Here is a 25,821-nt window from a genome sequence, read left to right as displayed (position 1 = left end):
TCAGGATTCTATATGGGCAGGAATGGATGTGGGTGGAAGTTGTCGTGGATCATTCGAGTTTTCTCTTGCTTCTGGGCGGTAGTAAGAGAGCTAATATCCACAATGATCATTCTATTTAAAAGATTGATTACTATTGGTAATGTTATGCCTATAGACTAGACGTTGTTTAATTGGTTGTTAAAAATTGTCGGTGTCTACGTGTAGTATGGGGTGTAGTCCATCACAGTGCGTTATATTTGTACGTGGTCTTAATAGACATGCAAAGAAATCACTAGAGAAGCAAGATGTATAGAAAAGGCTCAGTCATTTATACAAGTCAAAACAAGGTATCTCCTAGACAATATCACACCACCAGCATTCAACCGATTTCCTTACCTAGGAAGCAACTCATCCCTCCCTTTCCCCCACACCTCAAAACACCGACACCCAGGCGCAGGATTAACACCACCCAACTTCCCCTCCCCCCTTACCCAACTCTGACTCGGATCCAAAACATCCAGCAAATCCAGCAAAAGATGCTGCACACGCCTCCACCGATTCGCCGGCAACCTCTTCCGCTGCGCCAGAGCATGAAGGGGAGCTCTTCGGGGTTTGAGTTGTGAGTGTCTGTGTTGAAGGATTGTTGGATTGCGCCTAGGGCTGATGAGAGGATTGTGTTGTTTTTTGAGGTGGAGAAGCGGAGGAATTGGACTTTTCGGCGGAGGATATAGATCTAATAGCATTTGAGTAAGCGACATTATCATCAACCATGACATGTAAATATGGTCAAGTTTGATATACACAAGAAAAATACCGCCCAAACAAAAACGCAAAGTGCAGGGTAACATATTGACGCTGATCCTCGTCACCGAAATAGTAGAAGAACAAATCGCGCTCGATGATATAGTGGAGATCGGATTTGAAGGTCTACTGCTGCAAGGAGGAGGGGATCGCGGTATTTCGAGACTAGTTTTTCGGTTTGAGAGGGTCATTTTGCGCGGTCGCTGTGGAGAGTTACGAAGCCTGAGATTGAGGCTGCGATTATTGAGCCGACGAGTGAGATTATGGCGATGATTATTGAGACTGTTTCTGCCATTTGATTTCTATAAAATGCATTAGACCTTGAGGAATTGGTTTGGAAGTATAATTTAATAGATAGTCTTACCGTGGTGATTAAGCTACTGCTAGTAGTCCCTAGGTAGCGAGCCAATTGGCGATCGCCGGAGAATATTTCAGTTCGGATTGGCGCGTTACGAAAAAGATCAGATGGGTGAACAGACCAAGTAGATAAATTTCCAAGTGCGGCTGAACAGCCTTATAACACGCATCCGAGCTGTCAGCTTGAAACTACATTCAGGGCCGGAAAATGGTTGATGACTTGACGTGGCGCTGATCAACTGGGCTGATGCGTGGGTATGGGCGCCACAATATGCAGGTTAATTAGCTTAGCGAATGTGACTTTTACAGTGTTGAGAACCAGTATGCTAGCGTCTACAGATGTTTATAGCTGAAGGTCTGCTGAGTTGATATCAATGTTTGATTCTCTACTAAGAATATATGATCTGGATAAAATGCAGTTCACTCAAGTAATGTCCTTCTCTGTCCAAATTTGTCCAGAGTAAGCATCATATGTTCTCGAAGCAATGATAGAGATAGACGTGGTAGGTGCATCATTCGGTAAGAGTCGTGGCGGGGTATTGTGCGCTTGAGGGTATCTGGGCCAGGTCATGATCATGAAGGTCGACCGGACTTTGTACAAATGCATAAGGCGTGGCGTGTGAATGTCATTATCCTTTGGTATGCCGAGAATGGGTATCAGAGGTCTGCCGTGCTCATCATTCCTTCGATTTCTCCTCGTTGTCGTTGGACACTTCGATGGAGGGAATTGAAACGCGAGCTGGAGAGTCGGGGGTTTCGGTGGAGTCTGCGGTGTCGTTCTTTGCGGATGATGATTTGGCTGTCGAGGATGTATCGTCTGTTGAGTCATCTTCCGATAGCGGAGATGGCGATCTGGGAGGCGGTCCGGGTGACGCTGCACGCTGCGTGCTTTCGCTTGTGACCATGCTTTCTTCGGAGCTGGCGGGACTGCCAGTCAATGGGCTCTTCATGACAACCGTATCGAGGGAATAAGGGACTGGAGACGTCGAGTCGGATTCGTCTTGGCTTATGCTGCTGCGGTCTGACACGGACAGCGAGCTACGCGAGTTGGCGTGGGAGTAATGGGCTGGGAGACCCAATGCTTTGGCGACAGCAGCCTCCTCATCGGGAAGTTTGGAGGCTCCACTCTCTGTATTAGAACCGGTATCAAAAATCCCGCTGCCGCGCCTCTCGCTCAATTCCAGAATGTGATTGTAGCTCCGTCGGCTTGGGTCTGCGCGGCGCTTCTTTTTCTTCTTCTCGCGCTTGGGTGATGGGCGGACAACAATGACAGGAATGGGTGATTGCTGCAAGCAGTACTTCGAGACGGATCCTGGAAGAAGGCTGTGCACGCCCTTTAGGTTGCGTCCTCGTGTACCAACGACCAGCATGGCCGGCTCATAAATTCGAATCTTCATTGCGTTAGATGTTTGATATATATATATGAGAAATGCAGAGACTCACCATTCGCTGGATAATATCCTCGACCTTACCGACGGCCAGTTCCAATACAAGGCTGATTGCCTTCTCGTCTTGGCTATTTTTCTGAATCACCTGCTCAAACAGCTTTTCGGCTTCCTTGCGGTAATTGCCCTCCTCAATCGCGGCGTCGCTCGCCATGCGCGAATCTTTTTCAACTGCTCGGAGACAGACAATCTCATCACCATCATCGACCAATTCATCTATCAGCCATTCCAGCGCAAATTCCGAGTAGTCGTTTTGATCCGTGCCGCACAAAAACGTCCGACTGCGGCGGGTACTTTGGTACCCCTTGTGTTTGTAGTTGAGTGTCAGGGAGAAATTGGGGGCATCGCGGTTATCAAAGGTATCGAATGAGACACCTCGTTCGTAAGTTCTTTGTTATGTGTCAGTACGGACATTATTTTGATATGAAGATTCAACGTACTTTGGCGGCGGGGGAGATGGCCCACGAGCCGAGTAGTGTCGCTGCAGGTCCCGTTCCTGCTCTAGCTCTTCATGTTCCTCTCTAATCGGCAGCCCTCCTCCAAACGACAGACGCTTTTCTTTGAAGCTCGGCATGCGGGTAGGGAGTTGGGCTTCCGCAGAGCCCACATTGAATTGAATGGAGCGCCGTCGCGGACTGTAGTCGCGAGGTTTGGCGTCCTCAAACGAAATACTGCGCGTGTGTCCGGCCCTCTTTGCCTGTTGTGCACTTTCGCTGGTACTGGGACGGTCCTCGGACTCGAAGGAGGGTTTGGGGGATGGCGGGGCTGACATCATGCAGGGAGGGGCGAGATCCGATCACTTTTGTCGGTCTGCTCGTCCCATAAGCCTTCCGGTGTATGAAATGTGGCTGTTGAGAATATTCGACGTTTGTATCGCTCATGTGGTGGTCGTCTGAGGAGCAAGCAAAGTAAGGAGATTGTGATGTGCTCTGTGCTCTGTGCTCAGTTTGGAGATGGGGTCCCACCGAGTGAATGTCAACACTGTGCAATGCGCGGGGGCCTGTTCAGTCGTACGCCTCCAGGACGAGGGAATCGCTAGTTGTTGCACGGTGGATGATGGGCTCCATGTTTCACAGGCGTCAGAACATTGCCGGGTTACTGAGATTGAAGATGGAGTGCCTGCCGTGGTGACGCTTGCAGCGAGGGTTTCCTCAACCGAGGACACATCCTGGTTGGGCAGCTGCGCGGGCGGTGAGATCCCACTTATCGATAACGACCGGGTCACGTGGACAATATGTGTGGCACTGCTGCTGTCAAAAGCCCCCAGTTAGAGGTATCAAGATGTTGAAGTTATCAAGTACAACTATGGAAGAAGAGTCTACATGAAAGGGAGTGTATAAAAGAACGCTAAAAGCCACCACCAAGGTCAGCCGAGCACACATAGCTGACGCACACCACCCACCCCCCTCCTTCTGGCGCAACCTACCCCAGCCCACTTTGACCAGGATAGATCAGCGACTCCATCAGGAAATCGAATCCAGCAGGACTCAAAAAGCAGACAAGCCCGCATGCACCTCAATTCCCATAAGGTGTATACTCACACGGTGCATATACACCATGGGTCTCCGTTCTCGCACTCACACTACTTACAGTACAGTGAAAGCCCGAGTCGAGGACCGACCGCGGAGTGGCACGCCATCGACGCAAGATAAGAGGGTCCATCAATGGGGAATAAGTTTGCAGATCCCGATTGCCATCATTCTATTTCATTCTTTGCTCCGCATGGAGATCCTTCAAGGAAAGTGCGGAGTGCCTTGGCAGGCAGCCCCTTTCTCGTTACTCGTTATCACACGGGCTGAGATCAACCGCGTAATTTGGGTGCTGCCTCAGTATTACCATCAGGTACCGATGGTGCCTACACAATTACACTGTTTCATCAGGTACCAACTTGAAGATCCAGCCCAATGAGACCCGTGCACTGAGGCAGCAACAAAGTACCACCCTTAAGACAGTGGCAGGGCAACCATGACACGTACGTAGTGATGTGACGCCCTAGCACTTCACCTGTGGACTTGGCATTGACAATAATTGAGTCTGCCAGTGCGGCAATCGCGACATTTCTCCTCACTTTCCTATCGCTGCTCTAACGCGAGTGACCAGGTGACCCCCACTGTTCCCCCTAGCAAACCCTTCATGCCACTAGCATCCGTAGCAGACCGACCATGCCGTCTTAGCCGCGATGATCGGAGACTATCGCCTTAGCGTGGATATTTTAGCGGTGAGAGGAGACCTCCACATACACCAGTGAGGTGTACCTTAGGGTAGGCAAGACGTGATCGACCCGTCACATGCACCGTTGAACCGGTGTGGTTGGCACTGGCACTGACACTTGACACTGACTTGCTGGGAGACCAATGGAGGGAAGGGCGATGCAGACTGTACGTGTGAGGAGCGAACTACGAAGCCCCGTGGAAGCAAGACAGGCTGGATTTCAACTTTGTTTCAATTTTGGTTCGTGAGATTCTATGTACAGGATGTCTGGTCGAGATTCCAATTTCCAACGTCTCAGGCAGTCTCAACCTTTCTTTTTTGCCCCGCCAACGTTGTTGGAAGGGGGGAAAGCTGCTCGAGTTCAATGAATAGTCACAGAATTTCCGTCAAGCTGGCTAGCCTGTAGCTCAGCGGTGAGATGAGATGTAAATATTGGTGCAAGATGCGACCGTGTCAGAACGCCGTTTGAAGTATAAGAAAGGAGATGATGATATAGATATAAGAGTAAAAGTCGCTCCATCGTCAGGCCAGGGTATCACAGGTATCAAAAGTCAAAAACAGAGTCATGGTCGTGTGGTATACAAGAAACAAAATGCGTCATCGAGATTCGGACGGCTAGTACGCCTCGATGAGAGTGCTCTGCTCTTGTGCAACGTAGTACCCTGGCTCAAACAGATGAGGTTGATCCTGGTCCGAGGGCGCAAGCGGGATGGCGGTGGTGGTGGGTTCCTTCTCGTCAAAGGCCTCGAGAGTAGGTTGAGGCGGGGAAGGAGGCGTGGCCTCGTCCTCGGAGGAGTCGTCCGAGTCCGCCAGCAGTTCGGGCGGCGACTGTCGCGATGGCGAACGAGTCAGGCTGAGATCTTCCAGGTCCTCCACATCGTCGTATTCAAAGTCCGAATCGGTGTCGTCGTCCTCTTCCTCCAATTCGGGGATCGAGAGGGTGAGCGGGGCGGGCGGCGAGGGTGCCCGACGGCGGACAGGAGTGTTGATGACAAAATCGTTCTCGTCGAAGTCAGAGTCATCCTCGTCGCTGTCCTCACTGACGTCCGACTCCAGGTCGGAGGCGTCCTCCGGGTTCCAATCCTCCTCGGGCTCCTCGACCACGGTCGAGGCCCATTGGATGTGTCGGGGCTCCTCCTTAGTGGCGCCGCGGACGGTCTGGTTGAACCAGCGCTCTTGCTCGCGCTCGGCGTCGGCGAGGTCGAGCATCAGGCTGTCGAGGAAATTGGCGTGGCCTACCAACAGGCGCAGGTCGTGGTCTGCCTTGGACGCCGCAACCGACAGCTTCTTGCGGGCGGTGTGAGCGAGGTAGTATGTTTGGGTGATGCTCATTTTCTTTTGTTGGCGCCTCCGGAAGAGGGAATCAAAGTATGGGGAGGCAGCGGAGGCGAAGGAAGAGTCCTTGGGGCTGGTGGAAGAAAGAGAGTCCATGGCGACAGCTGAGTTATATGAGTCGGAGCTATGTGACTCAATGGTGTGCTCGGGATCGTCCAATCACGGAGGGAGGGGAGGCGGTGTGTTGGGGAAAAGTACAATAGTGTGCTAGCATAGGATGTACCCGTTGCTTCAGATAGGAGGTGCACTCGTCGTATGAACCAGGGTATTCTAGTTCTTGTGTGCGAGTTTGTATGTATAGAAGGCTTGGTGACACGGGGGAGGGGGGGGATCGAGTGGTTTTTGTACTGGCTGTGAAAAAAACAGAGCCAGAGCCTTGATCCGTCCGGGCCCCGGGATGACCGATCGACGATTATGCATCCAGGACCCACTTTGAAAGAACCCGCTTAGTAGATTTTCATCGGACTCGGATCCTCGCTCGGCGTCTGGTATCCGGGCACACCGCTTCGCCTCTTGAAAAAGAAAATTAATAATTTCGAGTCGAATATACCCTACAATTCTACAAATCGTGATTCGAAATGGCTCATCGATACTACTAGATTGACAATTCCGTTGCTACAAGTCTTCGAATTTTCCATGAGTCATCTGGAGGACCCTTCCTGCCCCACTCGGCGATGACCAATATGCCGCCCGGAGCCAAGGTCGGACATAACAGATGATTTACAATCCTCTCCCTCATAATCACATAACGCCTGGGTTGTCCCGACTCCGATCAACCACACTTTTCCGTCCGATGGTTCGACGGTTCTAACGGTTCTAGCGGTCTTCCATCTCGCTATCTCCAGACTCGCTCATCCTGAGCTTGGGCAGTTTCGTCCGACCGCCAGCAAGGTATGACATGTATCGCAATGCGGCTGTGAAGACGGCTTGGCAGTACGCTGCATTCCCCCCAAGTTGAGACAGGCTGCGACATACTGACTCCGGGTGACACGGCCACGCTGCAACGCGTGGAGATGCGGAGGCTACTCAGTTCTCCCTTTCTCTAACATGCCAGCGGTCTTATCACCTCCACGTCGTCCTTGCAGCTCGCAGGCGCAGCTGAAAGCAGACCTCCCTTTCCTGTGGGGACCAATCATCGCATCCGACGCTGTCTCACCCTGGAATGCTCATACCCTGCTACCCAGTGGCTGGTAGGGACTCCAGGGATGAAGAGATGAGGCGAATGCGGCCACGATGCCGAGAAAGCCAAGCCAATACTGGCACGCAATCTGTCTACTCTCTCCAAGGCGACCGAGTAAGGCACCTAACTGTCAGAGTAAGGATTTGGCGCCTAGAAAGTTAACATTTCGCGCTGAATTCCGATTTCTAATCTGCCCACTGTATTACTGCCTACTAGAGGCTCTTCGTATTGGCATGAATTTTTTGGGCGTGGCCCCCACCAGTCCCAAACTTTGACTGCCTGGGCAGCCCTACGAAAGCCCTCTATCCACTTAAGGTAATATCGTACTGCCAAGTGGGACCACGAACGGCGACCCCGAAATTCCATTGGATTCCACTAGCGAGCCGAGCGATTTTCGCATCATGAAACACTGGAGTGACAAGCCTGGCTGGTCGTAGATAAAATAAACGACATCATCCTCGCACATTCCACGGGTTCTGGAGATGATGGGCGCAATCGCACAAACAGAGACCGTGGACAGGCCGGTCCAGCCGCGGCCAGGCAAACCGAGATCACGTTCGGACTAATCGCCTATTTCCGCGTAGGGCGCGTCGTTCGTGGTTCCAAAGAAGGAACTCGCGGATAACGTGTGCCGGTGGACTGGCGCCTTGTGTGGGCTGCCAGCACCCGAGGCTCCACTAGTGACAGGTCGATGATGTCAACACGTGTTGCCATTTTATCGCCGAGATACCTAGTTAGTTACTGGATGAGTGTTGACATATCATTAATCATGTCGGCATCCGGGATTTGGGATGGATGTACACTACGCCAGTAGAGGGAAATTGCTTTTTAATTGCTTTTCCCAACTTGTCTTCTCTCGTATCTGCGATATATATCTGCCAGTGCGGGGTGCAGCATCAAAAGCAAAGATCAATACATTGCCTAGCTTACCTACCCCAGTTTAGTGTAGCGGGGATAAACAATCCTACCTCAATAACTAGAATCGCATTGACACTAGACCTCAGGTCAGAAGTTCAAATCCCGGCATCCTGCCTTCCCCAAGTTTGTAATCAACGTCAGGTGACCGGCATCCCTAGTGTGTAATCACAGTGCTAAACCTTCAGTGCACAATACTCAATGCCATAACTATGTATGCCCTAGGATAGGCTCACTTAATCAGCGGAATCTGTCAATTCTTGGAATCGCTCGTCCTCCGTGCATTTCCTCCGGCTCCACATATTCGGCCGCGGACGATCCGCGGTGACTCAGGATGAATCTTCGGAGCCTCGGTAAATTATTACCGCCGGCGTTCGCAACTCCAGGGCTCCGTCTCCGATGACGTTCCGTGGATCCGACCCTCGTGGACGCCCATCGATGATCACCCGTGCACATCTTTATACCTTAGGGTACAATCTAATGCCATCCACGTGCTCGTTGGTAAAACTTTCCGTCGGCCTCATCGGCCATTTCAACCCGCAATATCCGCACGACGAGCTAATCCGTCCAAGATCACTGCACCGTCCCCTCGTGCAGGGCTGATTGTGAATTGTGCAATCCGACCGTCCGTGCTCGCCGTTCCTGTCCGATGCGCACTGGCACTTACCCCGATGAAATGTGCCTACTAGTATTTTGTACAAGTCTTGAGCTGGGACCTAAGCGGGACAGTTGATTCAGGTCATGCGCCCGAACAGGATTCCTGCAGAACCACTTTACAGCTAGGGTAGGAGCTCGGTCAGCCGATGCCGCCGTAAAGCTTGGTGCTAAGGCCTTGATGCGGCTGTTTCCGGGCTGGTGCGTTTCGCGATCGGACTGAGGCGTAGAATCCTTCAGCTTTGACCGTAAGCCGACGCCGACTTTCGGGGAAATACGGTGCGTCAATCTCTTATCTGATTCCATTGCCAGCCACGATGGGTGCGGTGGGTGCGGTGGGTGCGGGGCCTCCGGCTCTGAAGAGCTAGGCTACTCTGAGGGTGAGGCTCTCGACTCTCGATTTCTAAGTGGGCTAATTAGGGCGAAGCTTGGTCGGTGCTGAGTGGATGGATGGCACTAGTAGGTTATTGTGGGTTCTTGTACTATATTGTAGCGGGTGGACGGTTTTATTGATAGTACACTATACTCTACTTCTTAATATCACAGTGGTATCTACTTGGCTATCTACAGACATGACGGATTGACCACACAAATTCAAGAAAAGACCCCGATAGGTAGATCTATCATAACCAAAAGAGCCGCCACTCGCAAGACCAATTTGTCAATGTAACCTATCCCCAAACCAGAATATTTCCCCATAAATCATCTCCACTCGACCCTAGAACCACCATCTAAGACTCCTTCGACGGCGTAACAGCCGCAGAATCCACGGGCTTAACAGCAGCAGCAGACTGCATCGACTTCACAGCCGAAGCGTCTTCCCGCACCGGACTAACAACCCCCTTCTGCGGTGACCTCATCCGCTCCCTCGATCTCTCCCTCGACCTCACAATCCCCGCCAGATCCAACCATTTACACGCACCCTGCAACAGCCTCCCCATAATACTCTCCTCCATCCCAACCAGCTGTCTAAAATCATTCATACGGCGACTCGCTTTCTCCGCGTCGTGCTTATGCAGTTGCGCAATGCGATCCTCGATCGAGAAAATCATGTCCTCGAACCGCTTGTGCCGCTCCTCCCATGTGGCGTATGTCTTTAGGAACTCGCGCATGGCCGGGTTGGTTACCTCGTCGGCGAGGCTTTCGGTGTTTTTGACGTGTTGGAGGGCTGCGTCGATCATTTTGTGGACTTCGAGGACTTCGCCGTATTCGGATTGGGCGAGTTTGGATTCGCCGGGTTTGGATTTACTGGTGGGGGCATTCTGCGGTGCTGTGTCTGTGGGTTTAGAGGTTGTATGATAAGTGGAGGAGTGGGACAGAAGTGGAATACGTACAAGGGGACGTTGATGACTCCCTGATATTGTAAAAAGCATGGGAGGTGTAGAATGTCGAGGTATATGACGTGGAGATGAAGATTGCAGGTATGCGATAGAAGGAAGAAGAGAGGAAGAAGAAACCCTCAAAGAGAAGCAGTTTTAAGCTTCGACTGGTAAAACGAATCAAACCCATGGGTGGAGAATGGCGGATGCAAAGGGAATCATGGAAAAAGGTCAGTGTGCAACTATCGCACTGATTCAAACACATTTCCCTTGTAGCTTGAGCGGTAGATCACTAATAAAATGTAGCCTATGCGAGGATCAGATATCATTTATAGACACTATAATTAAATTCGGAGCCTCACTCCATTGTGTCATTATACTAAATCGATCATTACCCATTCACAGAACGAACATTCGTCAATCATCAAGATTGCTTTTGCAACACAATCCGCAACACCCTCGGCGACACACTAACAGCATTACTACTGCTATCCAACGCAAAAACAAACTCATCAAGACCAACACTCCCATAAACCTGAGAGTCCACCGTGACCCAGGTAATGCAAGAGCTCGTAAAAGGCCCGATCGGATTCAGACCCAAATTCGGCGGTATCAAAGCCCGGAAGGAGATCTCGCCAGAACTCTCAAGGCCGGTGGGATACAAGCGAATACTAATCGTCGTGGTATCGTTTGTCCCGCGCATACTGGCAAGAGACTTGAACATGTCGGTCGAGTTACTAATCCAGTTCGTGACCTTCAGTCCGGGACCGTCGTCCGTCGTGATAGTGATTGAAGAATTCACGCCATTGTTGGCTGAGTAGGTACCAGCAAATCGTTTCCGCGCTTCGTATTTTGCAATGTATTCTACCGCTGGTATGATTATTTGCGAAGCTAGGTCTGATGCCATGGCTGCTGCTGCGTGGCCGCCTGTTCCCGCGACTAGGATCACGAAGCCGACGCCGTGGTCGGGGGACAAGGCGAGAACGGTAGAGTATGTGCCGATGTCTCCGGCTTTTGTGTAGAGGTCTATTAGACGGGGTGAAGGGAATGAGACTATTTCCCAAGGTGTCCCGACGCCGTAGGCAATTGAAGATGTGTGGGTGGCTGGCTTCATCCATCGTCTTGTGGCGAGGGGGTCGAGAAGGGTGTTGTTGAGGATCGCACGGCCGAGAGTTGCCATGTCGTTGGCGGATGAGTAGATGCCGCCGGCCCTGGAATTCGTGAGCTTCATTTTAGTAAGATAATGACAGGGAGCCTTACGGGCCCTCGTCCCCCAGATCCATATTCCAGAAGTTCGCACCCTGACCATTGGCATTGGGGATCACACCAAGCGATGAATTCGGTGTGGTGTAGAAGGTGTGCTTCAGGTTAAGGGGCTGAAGGAGCTTGTTCTGGAAGACATTTTCGAATGTGTCATTGGTCAGTGCCTCCAAGGCATACCCGAGGATCTGGAAAGCAGCATTTGAATAGATGGGCGTTGATGAGACGGGAACGATAGGATGTCTTTCAAGCAGCCCAGCGAAGAACTCTGGCAGGACACCTCGTTAGTTACAACCATGACATAGCAGCGAATAGTATCAGTAGCATACGTGTTCTATTGCAAGGAACTGGACTTCCACAGGGCGGGATCTCATTTGGTGGTAGCACAGGGAAGCCCATTGCTTCCATCCCAGCAGCATTGGATGAAAGGTCGAGTATACCGTCTGAGAAAATCCGATTAGCGGAGACTCATTTACTGTCAGGGAGCACATACAATCTCTCGGGACGCCAGCCAGGTGGCTTGCCAGTTCTCCAATGGTCACATTGGCCCATTGCAAGGTGTCAATTGCATCACCCGAGACGGCTGCTTGCAACTCCGGGACGTAGTTCGCGATAGGTTGTGCGAACGGATCGAATCCCTCCTCAACGAGGAACAGGTACACGGCCCATATCTTCGAGACACTGCCGACACGGAACACCGTGTCCTGCGTGACTTGTCTCACGCCTAGCTTGGGGTCAAGGTCGTCGCTGGTGTAGGCCCACTGAAACAAGGGGGAAGGGTCAGTGGCGTCGAACACCTGCAGCGCGATCGAGTTGGTCGTTTGATTCGCATCCTTGAGCGCATGTTTAATTGAAGTGCGGAGTTCCTTTCGCGCCTCAAGAAAGTGCGAGTTGGTTGAGGCTGGGGTTGGCCATGGGTATGCGGGTCCGACGAGAGGACACGGACTCGGGGCGGCGGCTAGTACGGTGCTGCACGCCGCACCTAACGTCAATAATGATGTGTATAGTTTCATGGTGAGATTTTCGTTAATGAAATCTACAAATTGGCACTGCGCGCTATTTAAGGTTGTTAAGGTCTCCTTCTATTGCCTATCATTCCTACGATCTTCACATTCCTCTATCTACATCTCTGGTAGCATCCCTCCCAAGGAGGAAAAATGCGGGAAGCAAGACGGGGCCTGTCAAGCTCCTGTATTACCGACCTCACGAGTAAAAGTGTTCTCGGTTTGTATTTATATGATCCGCACGAATTGGAGGTTTTGTCTTGCGCCCACCATAAGACCGCACGTGTGAAGGACAATTCAATCCTGCTTGCATGAACTATCGTGGGAGGTACAAACCATTGGATTGACTTCCCCCGCCAATCAACCTGGATTGTTGTCCTGCAGGGGAAAGAGGTGTATAGGCTTTAAGGAGCTGTGGCATTTCCCTAGAGTGTCAAGGTTGATTAAATAAATTGCTTGATCCAGGGAGGCATTCCTTGTCAGGGCGTGAAGATCATTACAATTGAGGTTGGGGGTCTTCGCGAAGGGGTGGATTTCGAACACACATATCCGCCAATTACTGCTATTGGAAAACAGTCTATTGCTGGAGAGAATGAACCGATATTTTATTTCTCGGCCTTGATGTGTACAAACCCCTTGGTCCGAAAGCCAAATTTGTTTCACGAAATTGAGATAGCATGACCTTGTACGACAGGGCAGATGGGCCCAGAAACTCTAATCAACTTTAAGTTTGTCAGCGGATATCAATACAGTCCTCTTTTCGGCCATTACCAAGCTATGGGATCTAGGTCTAATTCGTGGGCGATACACCATTGGAGCGAAGCGGTTGAATTCAGAGATCTAACTCGAAACTAAAAATGTAACAAGTGCTATCATTGTAGAACGGCCCGCAAAAGAACTTGACCGGGAGCCTGACCATCACTCCTTAGAGAAGGCAGAATCACTCCGTATGTCCAAATTTCTTTTTTCCTCCGTAATGGCATTCTTGCAATAGACTACATTCACTTCCAAAGCCTTCCTCAATTCACGGGGAACAGGTACCTCGAATTCAGGATACTTCTCCATATCAACGTCAAATTTGCAATTGTTCCCTGCATTGAAACCATAGCACTTGCCACACAGAGCAGCTATTATCTGACTCACCTGATGATCCAGTGGCAGGCACGTCACCAAATCAATGTGCTCAGAGCTAAGCAACAGATGCTCAGTAGGGACAAGGTACTCGTGCTTTGTCCTCTTCTCTTGAGGCCAGTATTTATGAGGTATGCCTTAATAGCATCGGCGATGGGCTGCTCTAGCTTGGCCACTCCCAAAAAATTTGCGAGCCGTGTGAGTTCAAGTGCGGCCGAAAGACGGTGTTCGGGGTTCACCGAATCGAACTGGACAATCCCCAGGTAGATCCACTGAATCATGTGCTAGGGAATTCTCGACCTTAAGTTGGCATGGGTACAGCAAGTGTCAAGCAGTGAAAGCTTCTCCCACATACACTTAAACCTGCTCCTTTTCACCTCAATCTTGCTCTCTTGAACATTCCATATTGCATGTACTCCCTTGCTCAGGCACCTATGTGATCCTCAACTGGCTACCTTACAGGCGCGCGTTATTATGGCAGTTCGTAAATGAAGGAACTGGTCAAACGTATTGCTGCTTACTGTAAAGCGATGACTGAAATATATGTAAATTTCTAATTCATAAACAAGAAAGCTATCATCATCATAAACTAAGTATTGCTTTTTATAACCAACCGAGATCTAGCCATCCAACTTTTCCCAAATCACTAGTGCACTGCATTAGTGGTGGAACAGACGGATACCCTGCTCAACAAAGGTGATGCCCAGCTTTTCGGCGGTCTCGAAGACAGGGGTGTCGTTCTGGCTACCGGTGGGGGCGGCAATGTACTTGACACCTGAGCGAGCAGCGCGGAAGACGTTGTCGATGAAGGGGAACTAAAAACACATGAAATTAGCGTTGCTAGGAAGACGGTGCCGAGGGAAACTTACGAAGGCATCGGAGGAGACAGCAACCTCGCTGAGCTTCTCGAGCCAGGCCTCACGCTCCTCTTGGGTGAAGGGGGCGGGAACCTCCTCGAAGACACGCTCGTACTCGACCTTCTCGGCCTCATTGCGAGGGGTCTGGCCGGAGCAGAGCAGGTCAATGGCGTTGCTCTTGTCGGCGCGCTTGGTGCCCTGCTTCCACTTGATGTTGATGACACGGTCGTGGAAGCGCATCCACCAGTTGTCGGCCTTGTCACCGGCCAGACGGGTGCAGTGGATACGGCTCTGCTGGCCAGCGCCCAGGCCGACGACCTGGCCGTTCAGGGCGTAGCAGACGGAGTTGGACTGAGTATACTTCAGGGCAATGGTAGCCACAGTCAGGTCGCGCAGAGCAGCCTCGGGGAGGGCACCGGAGTCCTTGGGGGTGATGACGCTGTTGAAGGTCTTGCTTGGGGAGATGACAACGTCGTTGCGGTGCTGGGTGAGCTGCACGCCGTACAGAGTGCGGGTTTCCTCGGGGGCGGGAGTGTACTCCTCGTCCATCTGCAGGACAAGGTACTTGCCGCCCTTCTTCTTGGACAGGATCTCCAGAGCCTCGGGCTCGTAACCGGCGGCGATGACACCGTCGGACACCTCACGGGAGATGATCTTGGCAGTCGGGGTATCGACAACGTCGCTGAGGGCGAGGATATCACCGAAGCTGGACATGCGGTCGGCACCACGGGCACGAGCGTAGGCCTGGGCGAGGCCAGACGACTCAATGCCCTTGATGTCATCGACCATGTAGACCTTGCGCTCCTTCTCGTTCAGAGGAACACCGATGGCAGCACCAGCGGGAGAAACGTGCTTGAAGCTGGCAGCAGCGGGGAAGCCGAGAGCCTGCTTAAGCTCCTTGACGAGGGGCCAGGCGTTGAGAGCATCAAGCAGGTTGACGTAGCCGGGAGAGCCGTTCAGCACTTTGAATGGCAGCTTGCCCTGGGGCATGTAGGCGGAGGCGGGCTTCTGGTGGGGGTTGGTGCCGTAGCGGAGAGAAAGCTGCTGCACACCGTTGCCAGCGTACTCCTTGCGGAAGAAGCCAGAGATGGCAGAGTCGTAGTCGGCGGTCTGCTCGAACGCCTTGAGGGCATACTGCTTGCGGCTGGCCTGGGTGATCTCACCGGCCTCGAGCTCCTTCAGAAACTCGGGGTAGTCAGTGGGGTCGGACAGAATGGTGACGCGCTTGTGGTTCTTGGCCGCAGCACGCAGCAGAGTGACACCGCCAATATCGATCTCCTCGACGGCCTCGTCAATGGTGACGTTGACCTTGGCGACGGTTTCCTTGAAGGGGTACAGGTTGCAGACGACGAAGTCAACTTTGGCGATCTTCTGCTCAGCGAGGTCGTTCTCGTCGGATTCGATGTCGCGGGCAAGGATACCACCGTGGACAGCGGGGTGGAGGGTCTTAACACGGCCACCCAGCATCTCGGGGGCGTGAGTGATGGCAGAGACGTCCCTGCAGAACAATTGTTAGCAGTGAGCCAGCAAGTTGATGATCATGCTCGTCCAGAGAAACTTACTCCACGGGGAAACCGGCCTCGCGAATCATCTTGGCGGTACCACCGGAGGCGAGAAGACGGACATTCTCCTTGACCAGACCCTTAGCCAGGTCAAGCAGTCCAGTCTTGTCATAGACGGAGATGATAGCTAGTACGGAAAGACACGATTAGCAATGGTTCCAAGTGGGATTCCGAACGCATGTAAAATAGTTCGGGGGAGCATTTTAAGGCCAAGAGCCTACCGGACTTTTGTTGAGACATGGTGTCGACACTGTCAGTGGGCACGGTTAGCGAACGTTTTTTCAATTGAGCTCATTGGAAGTATGCGTACCTCAGTCCAAGCGTGAATTTTTTTTTTGACTGGTTGGAACTGAATTCTTCACGCGGGGCAACGACGAGGGGCCTTCCGAACTCGGCCCAAAGCACGTGATTGCTGACCTAGGTGTGGAGAATACTTGCCGTCCGCTCAGCCATACTTAAGCCACATATATACCAGATAATGACTGGCAACTCTTGGCGCTTTCATGGTAGAATTGTAAAGCCGAGCATATACTCGCACGCACATGGACACGATAAGCATAGACCAACACCACCATTTACGTTATTCTAATACACCGTCAAATGGTGGTGACTTAGGACTTTCACACCGCTACCTGAAATATTCTGTGGATAACGAGAGCCAATTCAGCTCCTGTGACAAATAAAATTGTGGTGGTCAATACGCAGAACCAAGGAAGTCCCAAGACCACTCTTGATGGTGATTAGCCAGAAAAGAAGGGAAAATATCTCCTTTTGCTTGATGTTCTCTGACCGATGCCCTTCCAGGCGTCATCACAGCTACGCAGCGGCCATAACTGGCTGTCCATCCACGCCAAAGCCCTTGGCTTCTGCAACGACGACAACTGCGCGTGCGGTGCGGAGGAGACAGTCGTTCACGTACAGATAGACTCCCCAAAATCTGAAGGTTTTACGAATAAAGCTGAGGAGAGAAGCTGGGGATGCGTTTAACAGCGTGTGGAGTCTGCTGGGAGTCTCAAATGAAGTTGAGAGAAGTAAACCAGACGTCGTCTCGTGAGCCAAAACGGTCAATGCCCCGTACTGGACTTCGCCGAGGCGTCACAGGATTTTCGTAGTCGCACGCCACGAGAGCAGCCAAAAATGGGAAGGGCAATTAGGCCATGGCAGGCCGTGACGAGGCTCTAAGTTCGTTGTCAGGAAATGGAACATTTAGATGTACGCACAAGAAGACATATATAGTTGTCGTGTCCTGCATATCGTTCGCGAGGTGTCAGGGCAAGTGAGATCTACTACTACTACTACGATGACTGTACGTACAGGTCGGTACTACTGGATAGACCGCCGCGGAGTTAGCATATGAGTGTTAAAGCGTCCAAAATCCTAGGTGGGAGCTCTTACAGCCTCCCAGGTTTGGGAGGGAGGTTGTAAGAACTAGTGAGCGGTAACGATCCTGTCTGGCTGCTTGATAATTTCATTGATTCAAGTGCTTGTTTGGGCGATATCACCTATATATCATGAACAATAGGAGACGTCATTGCGCGAGACTGTAGTTCCTGCAACTCATGTGCACACGAGGAGCCTACCATATAAAAGCTGGGACATCGGAAGCCGTAATCGCGATCAAAAAGTAGAACATTAGATACTCAACAAGATAGCTCTGTCAAGATCTTTGGTATGTTGCTATTGAGGTTCAGGAATCAGTACCGCTCACTTGGCTCAGAAGCCGAAGGTATGTCGTGCTGAAGGTCTCTACCTCTATTACTACTACTCTCAATGGATATAATGTATGTACTATGTGAAACCAGAACGTCTAGGGTCCATCCCACTAGCTCGGAAAGCTGAATACCCCATCGGCACTAGCGCCATTAGTCATTTATCACGTGCCAATCGAGATTTTCGCGTATATAAAGCAGCTAATCCCCGGACCCCTCTTGATTTCGACACCAAACGCTTAATATTCACTTTCTTCCAAAAAGCGTTCCTACGAGGACTCACAGTCCGAGGACGTACGGAAATCGTCATAAAGAAAAGGAGATAAATGAGTCGATCTTGGGTGCGATGCCCGCCTGACCTTTGTGTCCCATGGCAGGGAATCGCAATGATCAACCCTACATTAATTCAGAAACCCTACTGTTCTATTCTATCAAATTTATCTTTTATATATATATATTTGCCCAGTCACATTCCATCTTCCAAGTTTTTAGTTAGAACCAAGAAAAGTGCGACCCGGCATCCGTCATTCGAACGAAGACACGATGGCGCGTTGGCGAAAATTGGCATGCGCAAAAGGTAGCATGAATGGAAAACATGTTTCTATTACGATTCTATTCAATTAAAACAAATTCTGCAAAGCCTCTGTCCAAAAGTCCCTTCAAGGGTTGCCTCCCGTTCAGAATATGCGCCTCATGGCCTGAGGCTGTCTCTACTACCAGCTCCGATAGCGAGTTGGCGCCCAACATTCCCAAAGCAGACGGATGCGCAAAAAATGACACTGGCGACCCAGGTGCGGACGGCGACGCTTTCCTGTGTAATTCCTGCTCCAAGGGCGTTCTCCCATCCAGTCCCATTCAGTAGCGACGCACCCACCGATGGGCCAGTCGACGCCGGGACCATCTCGGGCTTGAGCCCTAGAACCACTGTCATTCCGCTCAGTCCGACGAAGGAGGAGAGGAGAAAGCCGGTCGAAGTGCGGTCGATCAGGTACCAGAGGACGGGGTTGGCCAGGGCCAGAGTCAAGGAGGCTTGTGTGGTGGATTTCCAGGGGAGGCGGCGCTGGAAAATTTCATCTTAGTAGAAGCCTCGGCGGGAGAGAAAAATAGTGAACATACCATGGCAAAGGCAATGCCGACAAAGGCACCCACGCTACGAGCGACAGCGACCCATGATGGGGTGCGCTCCTCGTTGTCATCTTCGTCCCTGGCGCGCTTGGTCTGATCCGCCTCTTCCAGGTCACAGTCGCGCCAGCTGTCTAGCCAGGGCAACACGTTACCCAACGCGATACCAGCCAAGCCCCAGAATGCGAGGTATTGCCACGAGTCGTAGTAGTGGGTGTTCTCCAGCTTCACAGGCGTAATCCAGTGGTTGTCATGCAGATGAACGGTGATGACCCCGTAGACAATGCCGAATCCAAACAACAAAACACTGCTCAGCACCTGCGGCAAGATCACACCACGGAACGTTCCCTGGCTGAGTCGCGAGCGCGTGCGACGCAGAGCGAACTGACGCGGGTTCGTAGCGGAGTTCACGGCGGCCTGCTGCGAGGGCTCGGGAGGATATTCGGAGGTAGGCGTGTGGGCTTCCGTGCCCCAGGGGCTCGATTCGTCGCGGTAGCTATCGAAGGCCGTGGGCTTGTAGATTCCGTACAGGGTGGAGGAGGTCAGGTTCAAGATGGAGCCGGTGCGACTGACGCTCGTCGAGTTCGATTCACCATCTTGACCCAGGTTGGGGGTCAGCAGATCGGGGTTGGACGCTTCGGCGGGCGTGACGGGCTCGGAGGACTCGTTGGAGGCAGGGGTCACGTCGAAGGCTCGTCGCGGCCGCGGCCGCAGGATGCGAGGCGAGTCCACCATCGTGTGCGGGTGCAGGCTCGTCGCGTCGAGAGAGTAGGTAAATTGAAAGGAGATCCGCGGAGGTCACAGGAGAAAATCAGAGGGGCCGGTCGTCGGACAGAGAAATGTCGTTTCCACTCTCGACTAAGGCTGGGCGGGGGAGTGCAGGGTCAAATATGCGCGCGCGTCTGGGGCGAGCTGTCAGATACAAATGTCCGATGGTCCACAGGTTGGATGATAGCATCACAAGTGGTGAAAAGCGTAGAGAAATGGGGACCTAACTGATAATTGAAGAGTGTAACAGTTGGGTGATCAGGTGGGCCGACGTGCCAGAAGGGAAGTGTTGGGGATACGTCAGACCAGCAACGGGAATGTCCACGAAACCCCGAAGTTGCTCCCTTTCTTTGGAATTAGTGATGCCCCCGCTACCGTTGGTCGGGTTCAGCCCCCTCCTCTGCGTGCGATAAGTTGAGCGTTGCTTTGGCGATCCCGAGGCTGTGGGGGATCCTGAATTTAATGACTTTACTGCCCGCAGCTAACGGAGTCCGGTGAAGTCGATGCAGGTGATCGACAAATGCTCTGGTAAATCCGCCGAGAATACGAGTCGCTGGGAGAAGAGCAGAACGAATGTGAAGCAGAAAGAACTGCGACAGAGGCGTCAAAGGAGGAGAAAAAGAGGGGCCATCACATGCGGAGGTCGAGCATGCAGATGCAGTTTTGCGATGTCACTGTGGAGAGGCACACACGGCACGCCCAGTGGGATCATACGTGGCATTTGCCGCAGTGGAATTAGACTCCCACGGGAAGACTGAAGAGAGCAGCTGTGAGGGGCAGCAGGAAACAATCAACAAGAGCTATTGTAGAGGATCCATTTACTTACTGTACTGGTGTTGGGGTTTGTGAGGCAATAGCAGGAGCTCCCTTCCGCCATCCCCCGCATACCACGCCACCAGACGAAGTATCGTGTTGAACGCACCACTCGAGACATTTGAATCCAAATATCGCTCAAGGCGCATTGCCACAGCGAGTCATACTTCTTGGCAAATTGTCTCCGAGCTTCCAGTGTCTTGGAGTGCCTTGGTCGTGCCAGAGAATACATCCTGACCGGCAGGGCATGTATCTACTCTACCTACACTCGCAGCCCGGGTGAGATATACCATTTCAGGCATCAGACAAACACACTTCTGACTTCAATTATGCCCTTTTGAAAGCTTTTCGAGGAATATCTTTTCCAGTGAAATACATCAGGAGGATACACTCATACTGGATGCAAAGACTGTGTCGATCTGCTTCGGAAAACATATCTGACCGTTTCATCTCCATTTATGGATGAGATATCCATGGAAGCGTTAGATGCTCAATTACACTTTTGGGACCCGACAGAGTCTTAAATATTTACAATCTTGGAGTTCTAGAAGCAAATAAGGCATTAGGCTCCGACTTGTTTGCAAATATTTCCTCTGCTTCAATTATGGCTTTTGCGCATCACAAAAGTCTTGAAAAAATTGTAGAAATGTAGTATAAACTATAGATCTGAGTCCATGTGCGCTTCAAATGTTCTGATGAACAAGGTGTTAATTATAGATCAGCATATTTTATCATCGATATTTCCAAGAACCCTGAATAATACGATGTGGCGCTTGGTTCTTGACAGATGAGGGGACTCAAGTCCTGCACAAATGATGGTGTCAAACTTCTGAAGGGTGGTCAATTGGTCAAGCACGGAAGTTTGCAAGACATTGAGCGCGGTAGATGAGAGATCCTGGCATGTGGACATTGAATTAAGCCTCCTAAATCCTCTTGTACCTCAACAAATTCTCCGGACCAAGTCGAGCCCTCGTCCAGGATACAGGGTCTACCCGGAAGCAACTCGATAGGATCAACCAACAGCCAAGCTAAAAGGCAGAACCATTCAGGTAAATCCCTGTTTCACGACAGGGCCTGATTGAGTCGCAAACAACTTAAGTATAATACAAACTCCAGATAGTCAATAGCACATGCAATTCTTTGGTATGACTTGTACATTTAAGAAAAAACGACACACTCTGCCTCATCAGCCGACAATTGCGTCCGGGTATCCGGAGACAGGGCAAAGCCATGGTGTCTGTTTCAGCGCAAAGACATTCTTCATGCGGAACTATGGAATACTCGGATTCGAAGAGATGATCGCGAAACCTCGTCTATAAGAAGGAGCTTCCATCAAGAGCAGTTAATCTTGATAGAACACCCACTTCCATGCAATCTCACTGATCCAATCCATTTGGAAACCGCAAATCCTCAACATGCATATCCTTAAAGCAGCCCTGCTCGCCTTTATGGCCCTCACGCCCTCAACCCTGGCAAGACAAATCCGATCCCGCACCGAACAAATCACCCCGGAAGTGGAATACTACTACAAGAGTCACAACCTCGCCCTCGATACTTACAAGCCCTCGAGCAGCGACACAATGCAAGAACAAGCCACCAAAATGATCTCATGCAGCATGGGCAAAATGGACTGCGGGACAGACATGTTCTGCGACCTCGAGTTGATGACGTGCATGACCAAGGTCCCCGTCGGAATGAGCTGCCACTCCAACGAAGGCTGTACCTCCGGTGTCTGCGGTAATGCGAACATGTGCGTTCCCAAGGCTGGCGAGTACGGGTCTCATTGTATGGATCCGTCCATGTGTAAAGAGGGGATGACTTGTCGGTATGGAATGATGAATATGGATCATATGGAGTGTCTTGATATGGTTAAGGGAGCTTATGGGGCTGATTGTGCTGTGGATAATGATTGCAATGCGGGTCTTTATTGCAGGAATATGGATATGATGGATGGGAAGGGTAGTGATGTGTCGCAGAGCAAGATGATTTGTATGACCATGACTGGAATGAGATCTTGCAAGCCTGCTGGGTTGGCTTGTGGGAATTCTTCTCAGTGTTGTTCTGGGAGGTGCCTGATCCTGGCGGGGACTGTGATTCCTCGATGTGTTTAGGGGTTTGATGAGGTTTGAGTGGAGGTTTGAGGTGGAGGTGCTTAGGTTGGAGTAAGGGCTTTGACGAAGTCGAGAATGCTGGAAGTTGCAGAGAGGTTGAATTTTTCATGTGGTTTCATACTTCGCAGCGATTTTCGCTTTTGGTTATATCTTTTACCTGAGCAATAATGTGATATTTTTCCTATTCAGGCGAACAACTTCTCACTGCTGTGAAAGGCAGTGCTCTTGAAGTATCATCTTTCCGCTCGAAACTTCTGAGCCAATTCCCAATCTCCCGGGGAAAATCATGAATCCACATTGAAGCAGCCGGAACATATCGGAAATACCAAGTTCGTGATATAGACAGAAATAATTGACTTCGTTCCTCTGGAGCCGAATGGTAGCATTCCCTGTCGACGCGGAATGCTGCATATTGTGTTACACACAGTGCAGGACCTTTGAGTTGTCGATCTAGGCCCTGTGACTTTATCATCCATGTCGTACAAAGTCAAGAGAGGCTCAAGCACGGGAGGACTCTGCAAAATAGAAATGAAACCATAAAGGCTCACATAAATCCTTGACCAAAAAAAGGCGGTAAATAAAAACATTGGGGACAAGGGTTTTATCATCGCCCAAAGAGTGTACAATTCAGCGCAGAATCCTAGAGAACCACAATCCATGGGTTGATCCAACAATATTAAGTCATAACACAAAGAAAAATAACGCCGACTTCTGTTGCCCAGTTTATTCCTCCATCGCCTCATCACCAGCTTCGCGTCGTTCAGCTGCCCCTGACGGAACGGGTGACGAGCTCTCATGCCGTGCGTAACCATTGGGGCCATCGTAGTTGGATATGTTCTCATCTTCATCACCTTCCTCATCAGCAGAGTCATCTGATGAATCTCCATCATCGCCGGCACGAGCAGGGCCTTCTTCTTCGCCAGACCCCTCGCCCAAGAGCTCACGGTCGAGATCATCGAGTTCACCCTCGACCTCTTCGCCGTGGTCTGGGTACCAGTTCGGAGTACCAACAGTCGATGAAGTAGGACCGGCACCAGCAGCAGGGCGACTGCGTGCACCCTTCGAACGTCCTGCTGCGGCCGCCTTCTTACCGGTTCCAGGAGTTGCTGCAGGACCGGTAGGCTTGCGCTTGGATTGAGCACCACCACCGCGAGGGCGCGCTTTAGATCGGTTATTGGCAGCTCGGATATCGGCTTCCAGAGTAGCCTTGGCTTTTTGCCGCTCCTCACGCTCTTTCTGACGGTCCTTCTTTGGCCCGTTGGCGTCCTCACAATCCCATCGATCAAGTCTCCGAGCTGCCTTTCGGACCACAGAGAGGAAGAAGCTGGCACATTCGCCATAGTCGTCTTCTTCTTCAGGGTTCGGGAGAAGACCACCCTTGCCCCAGGACAAATCTTCATCTTCAGTATCGTAACCATCCGGGAGTCCTTGTACCAGACGACCGTACCGAACAAAGGGCGTTTCAGCATTACGCTTCGCGCGAAGCACACGATATGCGTTGGTCCTCCGCTTGGCCAACAGGTAATCAATGCGTTGGCGACGGTTCTGCTCAACAGCAATCTGATGCTGTGTCAAAGGACGTGGTCGACGGCCCGGTGCTGTAGAGAGCGAAGGCTCAGGAATAAAACGATTCACCATCGGATTATTAGAGCCCGAAGGGGCAGGGGAGGCATCTGGGGTGTGGTCCATTCTTGTCTTCAAGATAAGCCGTTGCTGACCCGCAGCTCGGTTGAGTGAAGGCTCTCGCTTGACCTGTTTGGTGCGTGGTCGCGATGAGTTGCCTGGAGTCAGCTCATCGTCATCGTCATCTAGGCCGCGTTTAGCAGAGGTAGGGATGGGCGTAGACATGGCGGAGCCTCGCCCTCCGAGACCAGAGTAGTCATTCACAAAAGAATCCTCGTCCAGGCCGTAGTCTATCGTGCATGACTTTAGTAAAGATTGAATGTACAGAGGCAGCCGTGAGAACTCACCTTTCTTCATGCGTTTTGGTACGCGGGGTAGTGGCTCTTCCTCTTCCAAAATTCGTTTCCGCTCAAGTCTTTTAGACTCTCCATACTCCACTTCTTCCGGGGTATCAACATTCTCCTCATTTGCCTGTTCCTCTGTCAAGCTTTCGAACCGGGGAACCTTCAGCGGGAAGCCTCCAGTGTCGTCGTCTACGAGGCCAGCGCCGAACGGGTTATTCAGAGCAGCTTCGCGACTAAAGTCGCTCTCCAAATACCACCACATAAGCCACAGGAATGCCCTGGCACGACTCTTGCTGCTTAATGTAGATCGCATGACCAGGTCGAAGAAATCGCGCGGCGGGAAGAAATGCTGTTCCGATACTTTCGGGGCATATTGTGCCAGTACAAAGATGAGATTGACAGGGTTTGTCCGTGGGATATCCAAGCGCTTGATTTTGTCCAGGGTGTTTGGCTGATCGACGTCCTCGGAGGCACCCTTCAGGATGGATTTCAGACGTGGCGCATCCTGCAACTGTTTGTAGGCATTGGAGTCCTGGTGGGCTTGAAGCGAAGGGATAGAGTGGTAGGTTCGTAATTGGGCACGCATCTCGGGGAAGACTATAGATGGTTAGATGGTTAGCACTCCGAAGTAGGCGGGATGGGGATGCGAAAGCAACTTACAGTTGAGGGTGGTGTTCATGCGACCAAAATTCACAAGCAAACAGACCATCGCCATACTAATGGCAGCCGGTTTATCATTCTGAAGTTTGTCCTTCAATATCTTACTGGTCTTGCTGCTCCTGGCCATCGCGTCGATGTAGATGTCGGCGAAATCCATGTTCTTCTGTCCATCGGGGTATCGCGTGAAGACCGGAGTCTTGTCCTCGAAGACGAGTTTAAGAAACTGGTATTGTATATCCTTGCGCCAGAGGGGGATTCCATCCTCCTTTTTCAGATGTCGGATCTTGTTGCCGGAGTAGACAGAGCCAATCGTGCCATTTGCCTGGCGTCTCGTACCGACCGTCGCGCTGGCCGTCGCGCCGTGGGCTTGGTCATCTGCGACCTCGGAAGCAGCGAAGGATTCGTCCATGGCGGGGGCCTCGACCTCAGCCATGTTGAAGGAGAATTGCGATCAAGGGTGTCGGTTTGTGCGAAAGCTCCTGAGATCTGGGGGGCTGAGGGTGTCCTGTGGGGAGGGGGAAGGCCAGTAACGGCGCCCTTTAGCGCAAAAGTATTAAAGAAAGATAAAGATCGTAAGAAGATGGATGGGTGGAGGGATAAAGGAGTGTGGGCGAAGTTGAGGGGAGAGGGGAAGAGGAGAGTGAAAGAAAGGGAAGGGCCG

At 51.5% G+C, this 25,821-nt stretch overlaps 8 protein-coding genes across 8 annotated transcripts; 1 reads left to right on the top strand and 7 right to left on the bottom strand.

Annotated features, from left to right (window-relative positions):
- Positions 1-1,814: 1,814 nt before the first annotated feature.
- Positions 1,815-3,354, bottom strand: N7532_000383 (universal stress protein; the record flags this gene model as incomplete). Its single annotated transcript, XM_056612887.1, has 3 exons — positions 1,815-2,528; positions 2,581-2,971; positions 3,023-3,354. 3 exons carry the CDS (start codon positions 3,352-3,354, stop codon positions 1,815-1,817), a joined length of 1,437 nt encoding a protein of 478 aa, XP_056480111.1.
- A 2,054-nt stretch (positions 3,355-5,408) lies between these two features.
- On the bottom strand, positions 5,409-6,224 carry N7532_000382 (uncharacterized protein; the record flags this gene model as incomplete). The annotated part of the gene is made up of 1 exon (XM_056612886.1): positions 5,409-6,224. One exon carries the CDS (start codon positions 6,222-6,224, stop codon positions 5,409-5,411), a length of 816 nt encoding a protein of 271 aa, XP_056480110.1.
- A 3,384-nt stretch (positions 6,225-9,608) lies between these two features.
- On the bottom strand, positions 9,609-10,058 carry N7532_000381 (uncharacterized protein; the record flags this gene model as incomplete). Its single annotated transcript, XM_056612885.1, has 1 exon — positions 9,609-10,058. One exon carries the CDS (start codon positions 10,056-10,058, stop codon positions 9,609-9,611), a length of 450 nt encoding a protein of 149 aa, XP_056480109.1.
- A 562-nt stretch (positions 10,059-10,620) lies between these two features.
- N7532_000380 (serine hydrolase domain-containing protein) lies at positions 10,621-12,469 on the bottom strand (the record flags this gene model as incomplete). Its single annotated transcript, XM_056612884.1, has 4 exons — positions 10,621-11,407; positions 11,457-11,722; positions 11,805-11,899; positions 11,950-12,469. 4 exons carry the CDS (start codon positions 12,467-12,469, stop codon positions 10,621-10,623), a joined length of 1,668 nt encoding a protein of 555 aa, XP_056480108.1.
- Positions 12,470-14,250: 1,781 nt separating this feature from the next.
- On the bottom strand, positions 14,251-16,250 carry N7532_000379 (phosphoribosylaminoimidazolecarboxamide formyltransferase/IMP cyclohydrolase; the record flags this gene model as incomplete). The annotated part of the gene is made up of 4 exons (XM_056612883.1): positions 14,251-14,406; positions 14,461-15,946; positions 16,011-16,137; positions 16,232-16,250. 4 exons carry the CDS (start codon positions 16,248-16,250, stop codon positions 14,251-14,253), a joined length of 1,788 nt encoding a protein of 595 aa, XP_056480107.1.
- Positions 16,251-18,410: 2,160 nt separating this feature from the next.
- N7532_000378 (INSIG family protein) lies at positions 18,411-19,576 on the bottom strand (the record flags this gene model as incomplete). Its single annotated transcript, XM_056612882.1, has 2 exons — positions 18,411-18,779; positions 18,836-19,576. The coding sequence occupies 2 exons, from the start codon at positions 19,574-19,576 to the stop codon at positions 18,411-18,413; spliced, it is 1,110 nt and encodes a 369-aa protein (XP_056480106.1).
- Positions 19,577-21,837: 2,261 nt separating this feature from the next.
- On the top strand, positions 21,838-22,533 carry N7532_000377 (uncharacterized protein; the record flags this gene model as incomplete). The annotated part of the gene is made up of 1 exon (XM_056612881.1): positions 21,838-22,533. The coding sequence occupies one exon, from the start codon at positions 21,838-21,840 to the stop codon at positions 22,531-22,533; it is 696 nt and encodes a 231-aa protein (XP_056480105.1).
- A 723-nt stretch (positions 22,534-23,256) lies between these two features.
- N7532_000376 (uncharacterized protein) lies at positions 23,257-25,593 on the bottom strand (the record flags this gene model as incomplete). Its single annotated transcript, XM_056612880.1, has 3 exons — positions 23,257-24,446; positions 24,504-25,097; positions 25,161-25,593. The coding sequence occupies 3 exons, from the start codon at positions 25,591-25,593 to the stop codon at positions 23,257-23,259; spliced, it is 2,217 nt and encodes a 738-aa protein (XP_056480104.1).
- Positions 25,594-25,821: the final 228 nt, after the last annotated feature.

This window comes from Penicillium argentinense, assembly GCF_028826775.1.
Source record: "Penicillium argentinense strain IBT 30761 chromosome Unknown utg000001l_segment0_segment0, whole genome shotgun sequence".
In the NCBI taxonomy this organism is placed as follows: domain Eukaryota; kingdom Fungi; phylum Ascomycota; class Eurotiomycetes; order Eurotiales; family Aspergillaceae; genus Penicillium; species Penicillium argentinense.
The sequence above is the reverse complement of the archived record's forward strand: the minus strand, read 5'-3'. Positions and strand labels throughout refer to the sequence as shown.